General features: G+C 40.0%; 2 protein-coding genes across 2 annotated transcripts; both read right to left on the bottom strand.

Moving 5' to 3' along the window:
- Positions 1–1,605: 1,605 nt before the first annotated feature.
- LOC100734904 (speckle-type POZ protein-like) lies at positions 1,606–2,730 on the bottom strand. Its single transcript, XM_063233675.1, has one exon. The coding sequence runs from the start codon at positions 2,728–2,730 to the stop codon at positions 1,606–1,608; it is 1,125 nt and encodes a 374-aa protein (XP_063089745.1).
- A 7,629-nt stretch (positions 2,731–10,359) lies between these two features.
- LOC134472342 (speckle-type POZ protein-like) lies at positions 10,360–11,484 on the bottom strand. The gene has a single exon (XM_063233676.1). The coding sequence runs from the start codon at positions 11,482–11,484 to the stop codon at positions 10,360–10,362; it is 1,125 nt and encodes a 374-aa protein (XP_063089746.1).
- Positions 11,485–18,245: the final 6,761 nt, after the last annotated feature.

Below are 18,245 nucleotides of genomic sequence, written 5' to 3' on the forward strand. Positions count from 1 at the left end.
ATTATTTTGTCTCATTTTCAACAATCTCAGCCGGCTTGAGGTGAGAAAGGGACACTTCTAGGAGTAAGGACACAAGAATAGGACATATGTATGCCAAATATCTGCAAAAGTCAGGCAGTAAACTGAGCCAAAGAAGCACTTGCCTGGCAATAACCAGGTTGTGAGTTGTGAGTTCAAGCCATGATAAAGACTGAGAGAGATAGAGATAGATAGACAGAGATACAGACAGACAGATAGACATATATATATATATATATATAGAGAGAGAGAGAGAGAGAGAGAAAGAGAGAGAGACAAAACTCTTAGTGATTTTACTGCATAGTTGTTATACAGGTTGTTATCCCATATTGACATTCATGAAGATTTAAACAACCAGCACATAAAGGGTTACCAGCTGTAAGCCCTGATTAAACAAATGTTTTGAAATCTGTACCTGTTCAAGACAAGGGGATCCATTTCTTTATATATTTTTAGAAGCTCTGAGCCATTACAGATTCTAGGTGATTCCAGAGTAACACCACTAATGATTTTTACAAAAGCCCAAACTTTGAGATGAAACCCACTACGTTTTCATTTTTAATTTTAATTCTATTCTTCATAATACCATAGAAACATGTATTCTATTCTTATGAATATTAAATGTTCACAGTGAGAAAGCTCTTTTTGAGATTTATAGTGTGAATTTGCCAACAGCCATTTCTCAGTGCAGTTGTAAGTAATAAATTTTGCTTCCTCAACATGAATTCCTCTGAAATACATAAAACACTTCTACTTTTAATTCTCTTTCATGCCATTTTCATAAATCTGAGCATTTTCCTCTCTTTTTTCTCCAGGACCATGATTGGACTGCTCGCTCAGAGGCCTAGATTTTGCGGGAATGTGCTGTAGTGCTTGTGCTGCCTGTCTGTGTCACTGGGACAGGACAACATGAGCAAAGACTTGCATTGTGTGATTGTCCTTTGGCTTCAGCAGCCTGAGTTCTGGGTCATTTATTTCTGCCATCTACTATGTTAATTAGTGACATTGTACATCCACTGTGTTCATCCCGTGGATGGGCCTGAAATCATCAGCACACTGAAATTTTTCTTAGCTTCTGAATCTAACATACAGAAAAAGGATGAGGAGCCAAACAACTGTACAAAGTAAGATTCAGGTTTATTTACAGAGAAAAGTGAGGGACAGCAAAAAGCCCGTGTTACAAGTGGGGTGCCCAGGGATGCATGATGGTGCAGAAAGCCAGGAAGGAGTCTTGCATTTACAGAGTGAAGTTCATGGACCCTGCCTCTAAGGGTAGCCCCACCCCAGGTCTGCCTTCAACATTGACAGGAGTTTTGGTTTCCGTTTGGCATCGACACTGTAAAAACCCACTTTGCTCAATATTATAAAACACAGATTTGAAAATGCATGATACACGACTTCTAAATTCTCAGTATCGCATTTCCTTTTTCTGACCTTAAGACGGTGGTCCCTTCTCTCCCCTAGAGAGGCACAATTTAATATTTCCACATAGAAGAGTGAAGTTTCCACGGATTTCCCTAGCATATTATGGTTCAGGGGCAGCAAATGTGGCCAGGGTTTTGGGAAGATAAATGGACATGTGGGATCTCAGGACAGTCTCACACGCTTGCATGGGGGTACCATGAATGCACACTGCATGGAAACCAGAGAGTGATAGGCTTCGGCCACCAAGTGAGGGTGGGACACCACCATGGCCTTCCACTCAGAGGTCTCCAGGATGTCAGAAACATGAAAATTGATGAAATCCAGTGTCCGGGTTTTCAACTGAGGTGCACTGTGGAGGTCAGCCAAGATGAGGATTTCCACGGCATTCTCCACAGAGAGGTTGCTGCACAGGTGGTTCTCACACATGAGCTTCAGGCGCTCCAGACCAAACCTGCTTGCAGCCTCCAGCAGTTCAGTTGCCATGATCCCTAGGTTTGGTGCCTTTCCAGTGTACATAAAGTATATCATTTCCTTAAAAACTTCAGGATCCATGTCACTGATTTCAACACGATTCTTTTTGCTTCCTTGCTTTTCATGTTCCAACAACGCCATGAAAACTGGAGAGCGAGCTGCTAAGATGGCTTTGTGAGCCTGGAATTCCTGGCCAGCCACACACAAGCAACAGTCTGAGAGCTGGGATCGCTCCCACAGTCCTCCTAGATCCTCTGCCAAGCAGCCCTCAGGAACCTTAACCAGCTTCCTAATATTCTGGCTGGAATGATTGGTGGGATCTTGTGCTACTTTCACTTCACAGAAGAAGGAAAGCTTGTCATTGGAGAGAAGCCCATTGTTTGGATCCAAAAGAAACTCTCTAAGGATGAAATGTTTGAATCCCCAGTCCTTTCCTCGCACAAATGTATAAGCTTGTGGACTTGAGAGCACCTTGGTTTTCTCTCCTTTGGCATTCAGAATGGAAAAGGTGAATTTTGCATGAGCTACCCTCCTTGGACAGCAGATCATTCCCAGGTATAAGCACACATAATCTTTGCTTTGTTCATCAAGACCATTTGGGTAGAGTCGTAAGCACCATTTCACTTGATCATTTCCTTCAGCTGAAAAGATGGAACTTTGAATGCAGTCATCTATTTCCTTTAGGCAAAATCTAATGTTATCAATGGTCCACAAAAAGGACACGTTCACTACTTTGATGTCTGTGGTGTACCTGCTGTCCACTGTGGGCCCGTGTGACATTTCTGCTGGGCCTGCGGTACTGGAAACCCTTAACATCAGCAGAGTGAAAGTGCAGCAAGCTTGTCAAGTCACAGGAATCAAATTTCTTCTTCACCAGATGGCACAAATTTCACTGCAGTCAGCACTTCCAAGACAGGCAGGGCAGTATGGCAATCACAAGTAGAGAGCCTAGTTTATAGATTAAAAGAAATACTTATTTAGAAATAAGCTGACTGAGATTTCCTAGAATATAAGTCAATTCTGAAAAGTTTCTTGATCACTCAAAGAAATAGCTCACCAAAATGCACAGACCTTAAAATACGAAGCCTTGTTGAGTCCCGTCTGAGTTCCTTTCAGGAGGCTAATTCATCTGGGCTGGAAGCAAGGATATGAATTCCAAGTTTCAAGCAGGGAACCACCTCATCATGGAAACAGAAAGGATTCTTCCTTCTTGGTGTCCCTTTTATAACTCTTAGGACAGGATCCACCCTATGGTGGTTCTTCCCACCCTATTCTAATCCAATTGCCCTAGGTGTGTCTCACTCAAAATGTGAGAGTCAGTCAATTTTCATCCTACCTGTCTTTTCTATATGTTTATGAAAACAGTCTGTTTGACTAGCCCAGAATTTCTTTTGTCTCATTCATATGGGGGAGTTCTCTGGTCTATCATCTTCCTGCCATTTCCAGAAGATGAGAGGCTAGGGTGGAGGATAGTAACTCCAGCATGCCACTGTTCTCAGTAGGCCCTCTGTGTTTATTCCTTTCTGGTGGTAAGGAGCAAAGCAGGACAGATCGGTCAATAAGGCACCTTTTCCCTTGGGATCACATGTGGGTGAAAGCCAGTTGCAGGGAAGTAATGTGAAGGGAGCAGATTCAAGGCTCCATGAGAAATAGGTGTGCTGGGAGTGAAGAGGTGGTTCTTCTGGGTAATCTGATACAGTGTCGGGAGCAAGGGACATGGATTTGGGACAGGCACAAACAGTGAATATTGGCAGAATGTCTCTAAACCTAAAGTCTAGTGTGGGACAACTGTAAATGCTACTTCCTCAGAGCTTTTAGATCTCCTACTAACCTAGTTCACTCCTTGGACCCAATGTTTGGAAACAGTAATATTACTGAGTTCCACTGGCATTTCCTGGGACATGGGTCATGCTGGGAGTGCCAGGAGTCCAGGCAAACCCTCTCCCCACCATGAGCAGCTGTGAGTCTGCCAGCCTGCAGGCTGAGAAACAAACATCACATCTTCTCCCCCTATCCCATTAGCATGTCGGAGCCAGTAATCTGGACGTCCCTTGAGAGGTTGACCCTAGGCAATGTAGTAAGGAGGGGATTTCCTTCTATCATCTCTTTGAAGCCCAATACTTTTATCCATGTTTTGGTTTGTTCTATAAAATATGGTCTTTTTTTTTAAAGCTGGTTGTGTTTAACTGAGTTTCCACATACATGAAAGTATGCATAGGCATTTTGAAGCAAACAACCGATTCTAGCACAGCCATTAGTGACTTCCTTTTTGTCTGATTTTAAAGACCTAAAACTCCTTTCTCAGACTGTTTGGATTAATTTTATACTAGGTTTCTCAGTATGAATTCTGTGTTTCAAGACATGGACAACTATTTGGAAGAAAAAAATAGACAACATGATAGATAGGGAAGATTTCAGATTATCTAGTTTTGAAATTTATATCTCTTACATTGCGTTATTATGTCCAATTTTGCTCTGTTTTGTTGTGTTTAATTTTATCTCCTTTCACAAAAAATAACAATGCTGATTTGCAGGGTGTGGGCGAACACATCATTAATCCCAGCACTCTCAAAGCTGAGGCAGGAATATCATTTCAGTTTCAAGGACATGTGGGATTAAATACTAACTTGAATTAAAAACCAAAAGAATGAAAGGACAGAGGGAATGAGGGATGGAAGGAAGCAAGGAACGAAAGAAGGAAGCAAGAAAGGAAGGAAGAAAGGAAGGAAGGAAGGAAGAAAACAAGGAAGGAAGGAAGGAAGGAAGGTAGACAGTAAGAAGGGCTACCACTTCAGGGATAGATATCACTGGCTTTCTTCCAAAGCTTCTCTTTTTTCTGTTTTACATACTCAGAGTGTGATCCAGTTTTCCTCCAGCCTCACAAGTGTTACATACCCTCATGTACTTGGGGACCTTCTTGGAAGGAGCACAACAGTCCTCATCCCTAACAGATATTTTTTTTTCTCTTTTTCATTTTTATTGTTACCAGGGATAGAACTCAGGACTACAGCTTGCCAGGAAATTGCTTATGCTACTGAGAGAAATCCCCAGCCCATCCCTAACAGATTTTGATACTCTATTTTTATTTGAATGTCTGCAAACTTGTCTATTACACATGGGCAGGTAGAATTCTTTTAATCAGTGCTAACTGGAGAAATAATTGCCTCAATTATTGGTAGGTTAAATTCCTCTTCTGTACCAGGAAAGCTTTCTGTCATGATGTCTACAAAGTGCTTTTAATGTCATTTGTTGTCTCTCCTCGTCACTAAGTGCCAGCCTGTACTCAGTATGTGAAGTCCTTTCCTCAAACTGGCCTAAAGTGCTCTGAATTTTTAAAATGGATTTTTTTCTCTTGCATATCGGCTTGAATCTATTTAATGGGTTCATTTATTTCTTAGGTTGTGCTTCAACAGTTCTTGTAAGCTCGCCTTTTTTTGGGGCTGTGTCTGAACTAACATCACTAAGAAGGTTGTGTATTTTGGTAATCTCTGTAGTTAGTTGTGGTTACTTGAGAGATTACTTCTGTTTTAATATATTCCACAGCCTCATTGAATTGCCTTGTTGCCACATTGAAGTAACCTACTATTGGGTTTATTGGGTTTTCAAATTTTGCAACCTCATTTCCCCCCAGGTTTGCTTTATTGGCCTGGGTGCCAGAGGATTAGTCTGATTTGTGTGTTCTCATGTCTTTTCTGTTTCAGTTGAATTCTTGGAGTGATACTTGCTAGTTTCCTAACAGTATGAACTGAATTCGGGAAGATAAAACAGAATGCAAACAATCATAAACAATATATGAATTCATGATATGTCCAATCTGTCCTCAAGGGTTAAGATTCAAAATATATTTCAGAGGAAGAAGAGTAATGGCCAAAGGGAAAGAGATTACAATACAACGGAGATGGTAGATGGATCCCACCTACTGGGGGAAACTAATGCAGAAGACTAAATGAGATTTGAAAGAGAAAAATTGAAATCCAAACAAAAGCATACCCACAGGGAAGTTAGGAATCACAGTCACCCGCAGAAATTAAGAACAAAATAAAGGAGAAATTAAAAGCAGATGAATAAAACAAGAAAATACCAAACCAAAAAGAAAAATGAATGAAAAAAAAATCGTTCTCTTCCAGGATTCTCTCTGGATTCATTATTAGATGCCCTATGGATACAGTGTTCTGAGTTCCGCCATTCTTTCCCTTCAAACCAGGCACTGCCTTATGATGGAGTAGTAGACAGCATTAGCCAGCCTGCCTCAAGAGGAGGCTCATTTGAATAAGCTCATTCCAATCAATTTCCATGTGTCTGCACCCAACTAGGGTCTTCTAAAGGAAGCCAGCAGCTGTTCTGGTTAAGGTTCATCTGACTTCACTTCAACATGGGTCCCGCCAAACATTCCCTCCCGCTGAATGACAAAATCCTTCTCCATTCTGTGCCAGACAGTAAAGACCTCGATGTCTGCTGCTTACCTACACTGCTGAGCCTCTCAGCATTGTCCACTGGCCTCACTAGCTGTCACTGTTACCAGGAACAAGAGTCCCCAGGTCCAAACATCTCCCCTCACTAGTGTTGATGATTTCCTGATTCTGCAATAACTAGCATAACCAAAATAGGTTCAATGCCCCTATCAGTGCAATACCCAACAATCATCATTGCTGTGCTCTCTTAGTTAATTTTAGGTTCTGAATTTTATACAAAATATGTGCACTAGTTGTAATTCAGTTGTGTAGATTTTGATACTTCTACATTAAGAAGATACTTTCTTGTACAAAATGACAAGAAAAATAGAAATCATGGGTAATTTGTAATAAATTTTCTTCTCTATAGCTACTTTTACAAATATGAGCATAACACTCACTATTAGAGATACACACACAAACACACACACGCACACAAACACACACACAAAATGTAGTAAAGCTAATGAAATGCAAGCTCTTGAATTTCCTTTTAAATAGGGTAAAATTTTTCCAAAGTTAACCCTTCTTAGAATATTGTATAAGTTTCTTCCTTGGATACACTGTGGAATTCCATTTGCATGGAAAATGTCATCAGCCTTGTAGGAACATTTTGTACATTTTTTCATGAATTCTCTTTGTGTAGCAATGCCTTTTAAACCAGGCTAATGAAAGGTGGGAAAATGCTGCTTTTGTTTCTAATCCAGCCCTAGAGCTATGTTAGAACTGAAGGGGCAAAAATTTTTCCACATTCTTGTGTACAGATACAAGAGTATTGCCTGGCATATACCTTGTGATACATAGTAAGTTGCGGTTTATTGAGATTACAAGATGACAGTAGGATGAATTACAAGTGCAAAATGGAAAGTAAAGAGGAATAGAAACTTTAAAGATTCAGGGTTACAGTACCTAAGAATTTAGACCGAGATGTCTTCCACAGAGGTGTGATAAGGCTAATCCATGTGCCTGCTTTCAAGGTCAGGTACATTTGGCTCCTGTTGCTTCCCATTTTGGTTAGAAAACTCTAAATCTGTTCCATGTTTTCCTAGGGTTGTTGATTTTCTGAGTGAGAGATCACTACATGCTAACTATACACATAAATAATCAGTCATATTGTGATTAGACTTGAATGAAGGAAACGAAATGGTTCATGCAAGTTTACTATTTGTCACTAGTCTCCTACCACTTTCGTCATCCGAGACTCCTGGATAGATACTTTATTTATTAGTGTGTTGTTTGCACATAAGAGTTGGAAGTGTCACAAGATGCCTTCACTAGTAGCTCGAGAATGTGTGACACACAACTTTGGATGATACAGGTAAATTGGTGCCTCCGGGGACTTTGGCAGGCCTTTCAGTGCTTGCCAAATGCAGTTGGTGATTTCCATGCTTCAGAATGCCTGTAAAGTTATGGCAAATTCTTGTTCATCTTCTGTCATATATTTTTCTTAGAATTAAGCAGTCAAACAAGTGGTTTCTTCAAAAAAGTCTTCTGCTAGTAATGTTGGATTAGCATTAACCCCCATGGAATCCCAACATGGCAGAGGGATGATTGTTTTCTGGAAACGGGAGCACTTCAGCCTTCAAGAGTTCCCAACTGTGACACCAACTGAGGGAATGAACAGGCATTCGCAGTCCTAACACCTAATGCTTAACAGCTGGCATGTCATTCTCACAAGAGTGTTAATATAGCACCATATCTCACTGGTTGCCCTTCAGCCACTTAAGCTGCAATTCTTGCCTGGTTCCTCTGTAGAATTGCAAGGAAAACATTCTTTTGGTCAATTTGTACATTCAATATAACTTCTGTTTCTATGAAGCACTTGACAATAAGTCACTGTAACACATATTTGTACTCAGAGAAGCTGAGAAGACCTGTGCTTGCCCTGAAAAATCTTCTGCCCTAATCCACTTTGCTCCGTTCATTTCACTATGAGGAAATTACACTTTGTAAGTTATTTTCAATGTTTTTTGTTGTTCATTTGATGCAGTGATAGAAACTCATACTTTTTAATTTCCACATTTCATGTAAAAGATAATAATTATTTACATATTTTGAAAGAAAAAAATTAACATTTGAATGTTCTCCCTTGTAGGATGAATAGCGATTCCCAAGCAACTGGGATGACTCCTACATAATCAGCAAGTCAGGTATGGACAGCTGAGGAATCTGTGTTCTGAAAGTTTTCACACAAAAAATTAATAAAAATTTTCCTTTTTTCCTCCTTTAAAGCTTTTCCTGTTTTATTCTCTTTAATGAGGAGGAGAGAATGGACGTGAAATAAAACTTGAGGGTGATAATACCAAAACACATATTCCCACAACATCTAAGAACCATAGTTCTTTTCAAGAAATATGCACACAGAGTGAATTATTTTGTCTCATTTTCAACAATCTCAGCCGGCTTGAGGTGAGAAAGGGACACTTCTAGGAGTAAGGACACAAGAATAGGACATATGTATGCCAAATATCTGCAAAAGTCAGGCAGTAAACTGAGCCAAAGAAGCACTTGCCTGGCAATAACCAGGTTGTGAGTTGTGAGTTCAAGCCATGATAAAGACTGAGAGAGATAGAGATAGATAGACAGAGATACAGACAGACAGATAGACATATATATATATATATATATATATATATATATAGAGAGAGAGAGAGAGAGAGAGAGAGAGAGAAAGAGAGAGAGACAAAACTCTTAGTGATTTTACTGCATAGTTGTTATACAGGTTGTTATCCCATATTGACATTCATGAAGATTTACACAACCAGCACATAAAGGGTTACCAGCTGTAAGCCCTGATTAAACAAATGTTTTGAAATCTGTACCTGTTCAAGACAAGGGGATCCATTTCTTTATATATTTTTAGAAGCTCTGAGCCATTACAGATTCTAGGTGATTCCAGAGTAACACCACTAATGATTTTTACAAAAGCCCAAACTTTGAGATGAAACCCACTACGTTTTCATTTTTAATTTTAATTCTATTCTTCATAATACCATAGAAACATGTATTCTATTCTTATGAATATTAAATGTTCACAGTGAGAAAGCTCTTTTTGAGATTTATAGTGTGAATTTGCCAACAGCCATTTCTCAGTGCAGTTGTAAGTAATAAATTTTGCTTCCTCAACATGAATTCCTCTGAAATACATAAAACACTTCTACTTTTAATTCTCTTTCATGCCATTTTCGTAAATCTGAGCATTTTCCTCTCTTTTTTCTCCAGGACCATGATTGGACTGCTCGCTCAGAGGCCTAGATTTTGCGGGAATGTGCTGTAGTGCTTGTGCTGCCTGTCTGTGTCACTGGGACAGGACAACATGAGCAAAGACTTGCATTGTGTGATTGTCCTTTGGCTTCAGCAGCCTGAGTTCTGGGTCATTTATTTCTGCCATCTACTATGTTAATTAGTGACATTGTACATCCACTGTGTTCATCCCGTGGATGGGCCTGAAATCATCAGCACACTGAAATTTTTCTTAGCTTCTGAATCTAACATACAGAAAAAGGATGAGGAGCCAAACAACTGTACAAAGTACGATTCAGGTTTATTTACAGAGAAAAGTGAGGGACAGCAAAAAGCCCGTGTTACAAGTGGGGTGCCCAGGGATGCATGATGGTGCAGAAAGCCAGGAAGGAGTCTTGCATTTACAGAGTGAAGTTCATGGTCCCTGCCTCTAAGGGTAGCCCCACCCCAGGTCTGCCTTCAACATTGACAGGAGTTTTGGTTTCCGTTTGGCATCGACACTGTAAAAACCCACTTTGCTCAATATTATAAAACACAGATTTGAAAATGCATGATACACGACTTCTAAATTCTCAGTATCGCATTTCCTTTTTCTGACCTTAAGACGGTGGTCCCTTCTCTCCCCTAGAGAGGCACAATTTAATATTTCCACATAGAAGAGTGAAGTTTCCACGGATTTCCCTAGCATATTATGGTTCAGGGGCAGCAAATGTGGCCAGGGTTTTGGGAAGATAAATGGAGATGTGGGATCTCAGGACAGTCTCACACGCTTGCATGGGGGTACCATGAATGCACACTGCATGGAAACCAGAGAGTGATAGGCTTCGGCCACCAAGTGAGGGTGGGACACCACCATGGCCTTCCACTCAGAGGTCTCCAGGATGTCAGAAACATGAAAATTGATGAAATCCAGTGTCCGGGTTTTCAACTGAGGTGCACTGTGGAGGTCAGCCAAGATGAGGATTTCCACGGCATTCTCCACAGAGAGGTTGCTGCACAGGTGGTTCTCACACATGAGCTTCAGGCGCTCCAGACCAAACCTGCTTGCAGCCTCCAGCAGTTCAGTTGCCATGATCCCTAGGTTTGGTGCCTTTCCAGTGTACATAAAGTATATCATTTCCTTAAAAACTTCAGGATCCATGTCACTGATTTCAACACGATTCTTTTTGCTTCCTTGCTTTTCATGTTCCAACAACGCCATGAAAACTGGAGAGCGAGCTGCTAAGATGGCTTTGTGAGCCTGGAATTCCTGGCCAGCCACACACAAGCAACAGTCTGAGAGCTGGGATCGCTCCCACAGTCCTCCTAGATCCTCTGCCAAGCAGCCCTCAGGAACCTTAACCAGCTTCCTAATATTCTGGCTGGAATGATTGGTGGGATCTTGTGCTACTTTCACTTCACAGAAGAAGGAAAGCTTGTCATTGGAGAGAAGCCCATTGTTTGGATCCAAAAGAAACTCTCTAAGGATGAAATGTTTGAATCCCCAGTCCTTTCCTCGCACAAATGTATAAGCTTGTGGACTTGAGAGCACCTTGGTTTTCTCTCCTTTGGCATTCAGAATGGAAAAGGTGAATTTTGCATGAGCTACCCTCCTTGGACAGCAGATCATTCCCAGGTATAAGCACACATAATCTTTGCTTTGTTCATCAAGACCATTTGGGTAGAGTCGTAAGCACCATTTCACTTGATCATTTCCTTCAGCTGAAAAGATTGAACTTTGAATGCAGTCATCTATTTCCTTTAGGCAAAATCTAATGTTATCAATGGTCCACAAAAAGGACACGTTCACTACTTTGATGTCTGTGGTGTACCTGCTGTCCACTGTGGGCCCCTGTGACATTTCTGCTGGGCCTGCGGTACTGGAAACCCTTAACATCAGCAGAGTGAAAGTGCAGCAAGCTTGTCAAGTCACAGGAATCAAATTTCTTCTTCACCAGATGGCACAAATTTCACTGCAGTCAGCACTTCCAAGACAGGCAGGGCAGTATGGCAATCACAAGTAGAGAGCCTAGTTTATAGATTAAAAGAAATACTTATTTAGAAATAAGCTGACTGAGATTTCCTAGTATATAAGTCAATTCTGAAAAGTTTCTTGATCACTCAAAGAAATAGCTCACCAAAATGCACAGACCTTAAAATACGAAGCCTTGTTGAGTCCCGTCTGAGTTCCTTTCAGGAGGCTAATTCATCTGGGCTGGAAGCAAGGATATGAATTCCAAGTTTCAAGCAGGGAACCACCTCATCATGGAAACAGAAAGGATTCTTCCTTCTTGGTGTCCCTTTTATAACTCTTAGGACAGGATCCACCCTATGGTGGTTCTTCCCACCCTATTCTAATCCAATTGCCCTAGGTGTGTCTCACTCAAAATGTGAGAGTCAGTCAATTTTCATCCTACCTGTCTTTTCTATATGTTTATGAAAACAGTCTGTTTGACTAGCCCAGAATTTCTTTTGTCTCATTCATATGGGGGAGTTCTCTGGTCTATCGTCTTCCTGCCATTTCCAGAAGATGAGAGGCTAGGGTGGAGGATAGTAACTCCAGCATGCCACTGTTCTCAGTAGGCCCTCTGTGTTTATTCCTTTCTGGTGGTAAGGAGCAAAGCAGGACAGATCGGTCAATAAGGCACCTTTTCCCTTGGGATCACATGTGGGTGAAAGCCAGTTGCAGGGAAGTAATGTGAAGGGAGCAGATTCAAGGCTCCATGAGAAATAGGTGTGCTGGGAGTGAAGAGGTGGTTCTTCTGGGTAATCTGATACAGTGTCGGGAGCAAGGGACATGGATTTGGGACAGGCACAAACAGTGAATATTGGCAGAATGTCTCTAAACCTAAAGTCTAGTGTGGGACAACTGTAAATGCTACTTCCTCAGAGCTTTTAGATCTCCTACTAACCTAGTTCACTCCTTGGACCCAATGTTTGGAAACAGTAATATTACTGAGTTCCACTGGCATTTCCTGGGACATGGGTCATGCTGGGAGTGCCAGGAGTCCAGGCAAACCCTCTCCCCACCATGAGCAGCTGTGAGTCTGCCAGCCTGCAGGCTGAGAAACAAACATCACATCTTCTCCCCCTATCCCATTAGCATGTCGGAGCCAGTAATCTGGACGTCCCTTGAGAGGTTGACCCTAGGCAATGTAGTAAGGAGGGGATTTCCTTCTATCATCTCTTTGAAGCCCAATACTTTTATCCATGTTTTGGTTTGTTCTATAAAATATGGTCTTTTTTTTAAAGCTGGTTGTGTTTAACTGAGTTTCCACATACATGAAAGTATGCATAGGCATTTTGAAGCAAACAACCGATTCTAGCACAGCCATTAGTGACTTCCTTTTTGTCTGATTTTAAAGACCTAAAACTCCTTTCTCAGACTGTTTGGATTAATTTTATACTAGGTTTCTCAGTATGAATTCTGTGTTTCAAGACATGGACAACTATTTGGAAGAAAAAAATAGACAACATGATAGATAGGGAAGATTTCAGATTATCTAGTTTTGAAATTTATATCTCTTACATTGCGTTATTATGTCCAATTTTGCTCTGTTTTGTTGTGTTTAATTTTATCTCCTTTCACAAAAAATAACAATGCTGATTTGCAGGGTGTGGGCGAACACATCATTAATCCCAGCACTCTCAAAGCTGAGGCAGGAATATCATTGCAGTTTCAAGGACATGTGGGATTAAATACTAACTTGAATTAAAAACCAAAAGAATGAAAGGACAGAGGGAATGAGGGATGGAAGGAAGCAAGGAACGAAAGAAGGAAGCAAGGAAGGAAGGAAGAAAGGAAGGAAGGAAGGAAGAAAACAAGGAAGGAAGGAAGGAAGGAAGGTAGACAGTAAGAAGGGCTACCACTTCAGGGATAGATATCACTGGCTTTCTTCCAAAGCTTCTCTTTTTTCTGTTTTACATACTCAGAGTGTGATCCAGTTTTCCTCCAGCCTCACAAGTGTTACATACCCTCATGTACTTGGGGACCTTCTTGGAAGGAGCACAACAGTCCTCATCCCTAACAGATATTTTTTTTCTCTTTTTCATTTTTATTGTTACCAGGGATAGAACTCAGGACTACAGCTTGCCAGGAAATTGCTTATGCTACTGAGAGAAATCCCCAGCCCATCCCTAACAGATTTTGATACTCTATTTTTATTTGAATGTCTGTAAACTTGTCTATTACACATGGGCAGGTAGAATTCTTTTAATCAGTGCTAACTGGAGAAATAATTGCCTCAATTATTGGTAGGTTAAATTCCTCTTCTGTACCAGGAAAGCTTTCTGTCATGATGTCTACAAAGTGCTTTTAATGTCATTTGTTGTCTCTCCTCGTCACTAAGTGCCAGCCTGTACTCAGTATGTGAAGTCCTTTCCTCAAACTGGCCTAAAGTGCTCTGAATTTTTAAAATGGATTTTTTTCTCTTGCATATCGGCTTGAATCTATTTAATGGGTTCATTTATTTCTTAGGTTGTGCTTCAACAGTTCTTGTAAGCTCGCCTTTTTTTGGGGCTGTGTCTGAACTAACATCACTAAGAAGGTTGTGTATTTTGGTAATCTCTGTAGTTAGTTGTGGTTACTTGAGAGATTACTTCTGTTTTAATATATTCCACAGCCTCATTGAATTGCCTTGTTGCCACATTGAAGTAACCTACTATTGGGTTTATTGGGTTTTCAAATTTTGCAACCTCATTTCCCCCCAGGTTTGCTTTATTGGCCTGGGTGCCAGAGGATTAGTCTGATTTGTGTGTTCTCATGTCTTTTCTGTTTCAGTTGAATTCTTGGAGTGATACTTGCTAGTTTCCTAACAGTATGAACTGAATTCGGGAAGATAAAACAGAATGCAAACAATCATAAACAATATATGAATTCATGATATGTCCAATCTGTCCTCAAGGGTTAAGATTCAAAATATATTTCAGAGGAAGAAGAGTAATGGCCAAAGGGAAAGAGATTACAATACAACGGAGATGGTAGATGGATCCCACCTACTGGGGGAAACTAATGCAGAAGACTAAATGAGATTTGAAAGAGAAAAATTGAAATCCAAACAAAAGCATACCCACAGGGAAGTTAGGAATCACAGTCACCCGCAGAAATTAAGAACAAAATAAAGGAGAAATTAAAAGCAGATGAATAAAACAAGAAAATACCAAACCAAAAAGAAAAATGAATGAAAAAAAAATCGTTCTCTTCCAGGATTCTCTCTGGATTCATTATTAGATGCCCTATGGATACAGTGTTCTGAGTTCCGCCATTCTTTCCCTTCAAACCAGGCACTGCCTTATGATGGAGTAGTAGACAGCATTAGCCAGCCTGCCTCAAGAGGAGGCTCATTTGAATAAGCTCATTCCAATCAATTTCCATGTGTCTTCACCCAACTAGGGTCTTCTAAAGGAAGCCAGCAGCTGTTCTGGTTAAGGTTCATCTGACTTCACTTCAACATGGGTCCCGCCAAACATTCCCTCCCGCTGAATGACAAAATCCTTCTCCATTCTGTGCCAGACAGTAAAGACCTCGATGTCTGCTGCTTACCTACACTGCTGAGCCTCTCAGCATTGTCCACTGGCCTCACTAGCTGTCACTGTTACCAGGAACAAGAGTCCCCAGGTCCAAACATCTCCCCTCACTAGTGTTGATGATTTCCTGATTCTGCAATAACTAGCATAACCAAAATAGGTTCAATGCCCCTATCAGTGCAATACCCAACAATCATCATTGCTGTGCTCTCTTAGTTAATTTTAGGTTCTGAATTTTATACAAAATATGTGCACTAGTTGTAATTCAGTTGTGTAGATTTTGATACTTCTACATTAAGAAGATACTTTCTTGTACAAAATGACAAGAAAAATAGAAATCATGGGTAATTTGTAATAAATTTTCTTCTCTATAGCTACTTTTACAAATATGAGCATAACACTCACTATTAGAGATACACACACAAACACACACACGCACACAAACACACACACAAAATGTAGTAAAGCTAATGAAATGCAAGCTCTTGAATTTCCTTTTAAATAGGGTAAAATTTTTCCAAAGTTAACCCTTCTTAGAATATTGTATAAGTTTCTTCCTTGGATACACTGTGGAATTCCATTTGCATGGAAAATGTCATCAGCCTTGTAGGAACATTTTGTACATTTTTTCATGAATTCTCTTTGTGTAGCAATGCCTTTTAAACCAGGCTAATGAAAGGTGGGAAAATGCTGCTTTTGTTTCTAATCCAGCCCTAGAGCTATGTTAGAACTGAAGGGGCAAAAATTTTTCCACATTCTTGTGTACAGATACAAGAGTATTGCCTGGCATATACCTTGTGATACATAGTAAGTTGCGGTTTATTGAGATTACAAGATGACAGTAGGATGAATTACAAGTGCAAAATGGAAAGTAAAGAGGAATAGAAACTTTAAAGATTCAGGGTTACAGTACCTAAGAATTTAGACCGAGATGTCTTCCACAGAGGTGTGATAAGGCTAATCCATGTGCCTGCTTTCAAGGTCAGGTACATTTGGCTCCTGTTGCTTCCCATTTTGGTTAGAAAACTCTAAATCTGTTCCATGTTTTCCTAGGGTTGTTGATTTTCTGAGTGAGAGATCACTACATGCTAACTATACACATAAATAATCAGTCATATTGTGATTAGACTTGAATGAAGGAAACGAAATGGTTCATGCAAGTTTACTATTTGTCACTAGTCTCCTACCACTTTCATCATCCGGGACTCCTGGATAGATACTTTATTTATTAGTGTGTTGTTTGCACATAAGAGTTGGAAGTGTCACAAGATGCCTTCACTAGTAGCTCGAGAATGTGTGACACACAACTTTGGATGATACAGGTAAATTGGTGCCTCCGGGGACTTTGGCAGGCCTTTCAGTGCTTGCCAAATGCAGTTGGTGATTTCCTTGCTTCAGAATACCTGTAAAGTTATGGCAAATTCTTGTTCATCTTCTGTCATATATTTTTCTTAGAATTAAGCAGTCAAACAAGTGGTTTCTTCAAAAAAGTCTTCTGCTAGTAATGTTGGATTAGCATTAACCCCCATGGAATCCCAACATGGCAGAGGGATGATTGTTTTCTGGAAACGGGAGCACTTCAGCCTTCAAGAGTTCCCAACTGTGACACCAACTGAGGGAATGAACAGGCATTCGCAGTCCTAACACCTAATGCTTAACAGCTGGCATGTCATTCTCACAAGAGTGTTAATATAGCGCCATATCTCACTGGTTGCCCTTCAGCCACTTAAGCTGCAATTCTTGCCTGGTTCCTCTGTAGAATTGCAAGGAAAACATTCTTTTGGTCAATTTGTACATTCAATATAACTTCTGTTTCTATGAAGCACTTGACAATAAGTCACTGTAACACATATTTGTACTCAGAGAAGCTGAGAAGACCTGTGCTTGCCCTGAAAAATCTTCTGCCCTAATCCACTTTGCTCCATTCATTTCACTATGAGGAAATTACACTTTGTAAGTTATTTTCAATGTTTTTTGTTGTTCATTTGATGCAGTGATAGAAACTCATACTTTTTAATTTCCACATTTCATGTAAAAGATAATAATTATTTACATATTTTGAAAGAAAAAAATTAACATTTGAATGTTCTCCCTTGTAGGATGAACAGCGATTCCCAAGCAACTGGGATGACTCCTACATAATCAGCAAGTCAGGTATGGACAGCTGAGGAATCTGTGTTCTGAAAGTTTTCACACAAAAAATTAATAAAAATTTTCCTTTTTCCTCCTTTAAAGCTTTTCCTGTTTTATTCTCTTTAATGAGGAGGAGAGAATGGACGTGAAATAAAACTTGAGGGTGATAATACCAAAACACATATTCCCACAACATCTAAGAACCATAGTTCTTTTCAAGAAATATGCACACAGAGTGAATTATTTTGTCTCATTTTCAACAATCTCAGCCGGCTTGAGGTGAGAAAGGGACACTTCTAGGAGTAAGGACACAAGAATAGGACATATGTATGCCAAATATCTGCAAAAGTCAGGCAGTAAACTGAGCCAAAGAAGCACTTGCCTGGCAATAACCAGGTTGTGAGTTGTGAGTTCAAGCCATGATAAAGACTGAGAGAGATAGAGATAGATAGACAGAGATACAGACAGACAGATAGACATATATATATATATATATATATATATATATATAGAGAGAGAGAGAGAGAGAGAGAGAGAAAGAGAGAGAGACCAAACTCTTAGTGATTTTACTGCATAGTTGTTATACAGGTTGTCATCCCATATTGACATTCATGAAGATTTAAACAACCAGCACATAAAGGGTTACCAGCTGTAAGCCCTGATTAAACAAATGTTTTGAAATCTGTACCTGTTCAAGACAAGGGGATCCATTTCTTTATATATTTTTAGAAGCTCTGAGCCATTACAGATTCTAGGTGATTCCAGAGTAACACCACTAATGATTTTTACAAAAGCCCAAACTTTGAGATGAAACCCACTACGTTTTCATTTTTAATTTTAATTCTATTCTTCATAATACCATAGAAACATGTATTCTATTCTTATGAATATTAAATGTTCACAGTGAGAAAGCTCTTTTTGAGATTTATAGTGTGAATTTGCCAACAGCCATTTCTCAGTGCAGTTGTAAGTAATAAATTTTGCTTCCTCAACATGAAT

Source organism: Cavia porcellus, unplaced genomic scaffold (genome assembly GCF_034190915.1).
Source record: "Cavia porcellus strain 051 isolate PalLab524CR breed Dunkin Hartley unplaced genomic scaffold, mCavPor4.1 scaffold_23, whole genome shotgun sequence".
NCBI classification, from domain to species: Eukaryota; Metazoa; Chordata; class Mammalia; order Rodentia; family Caviidae; genus Cavia; species Cavia porcellus.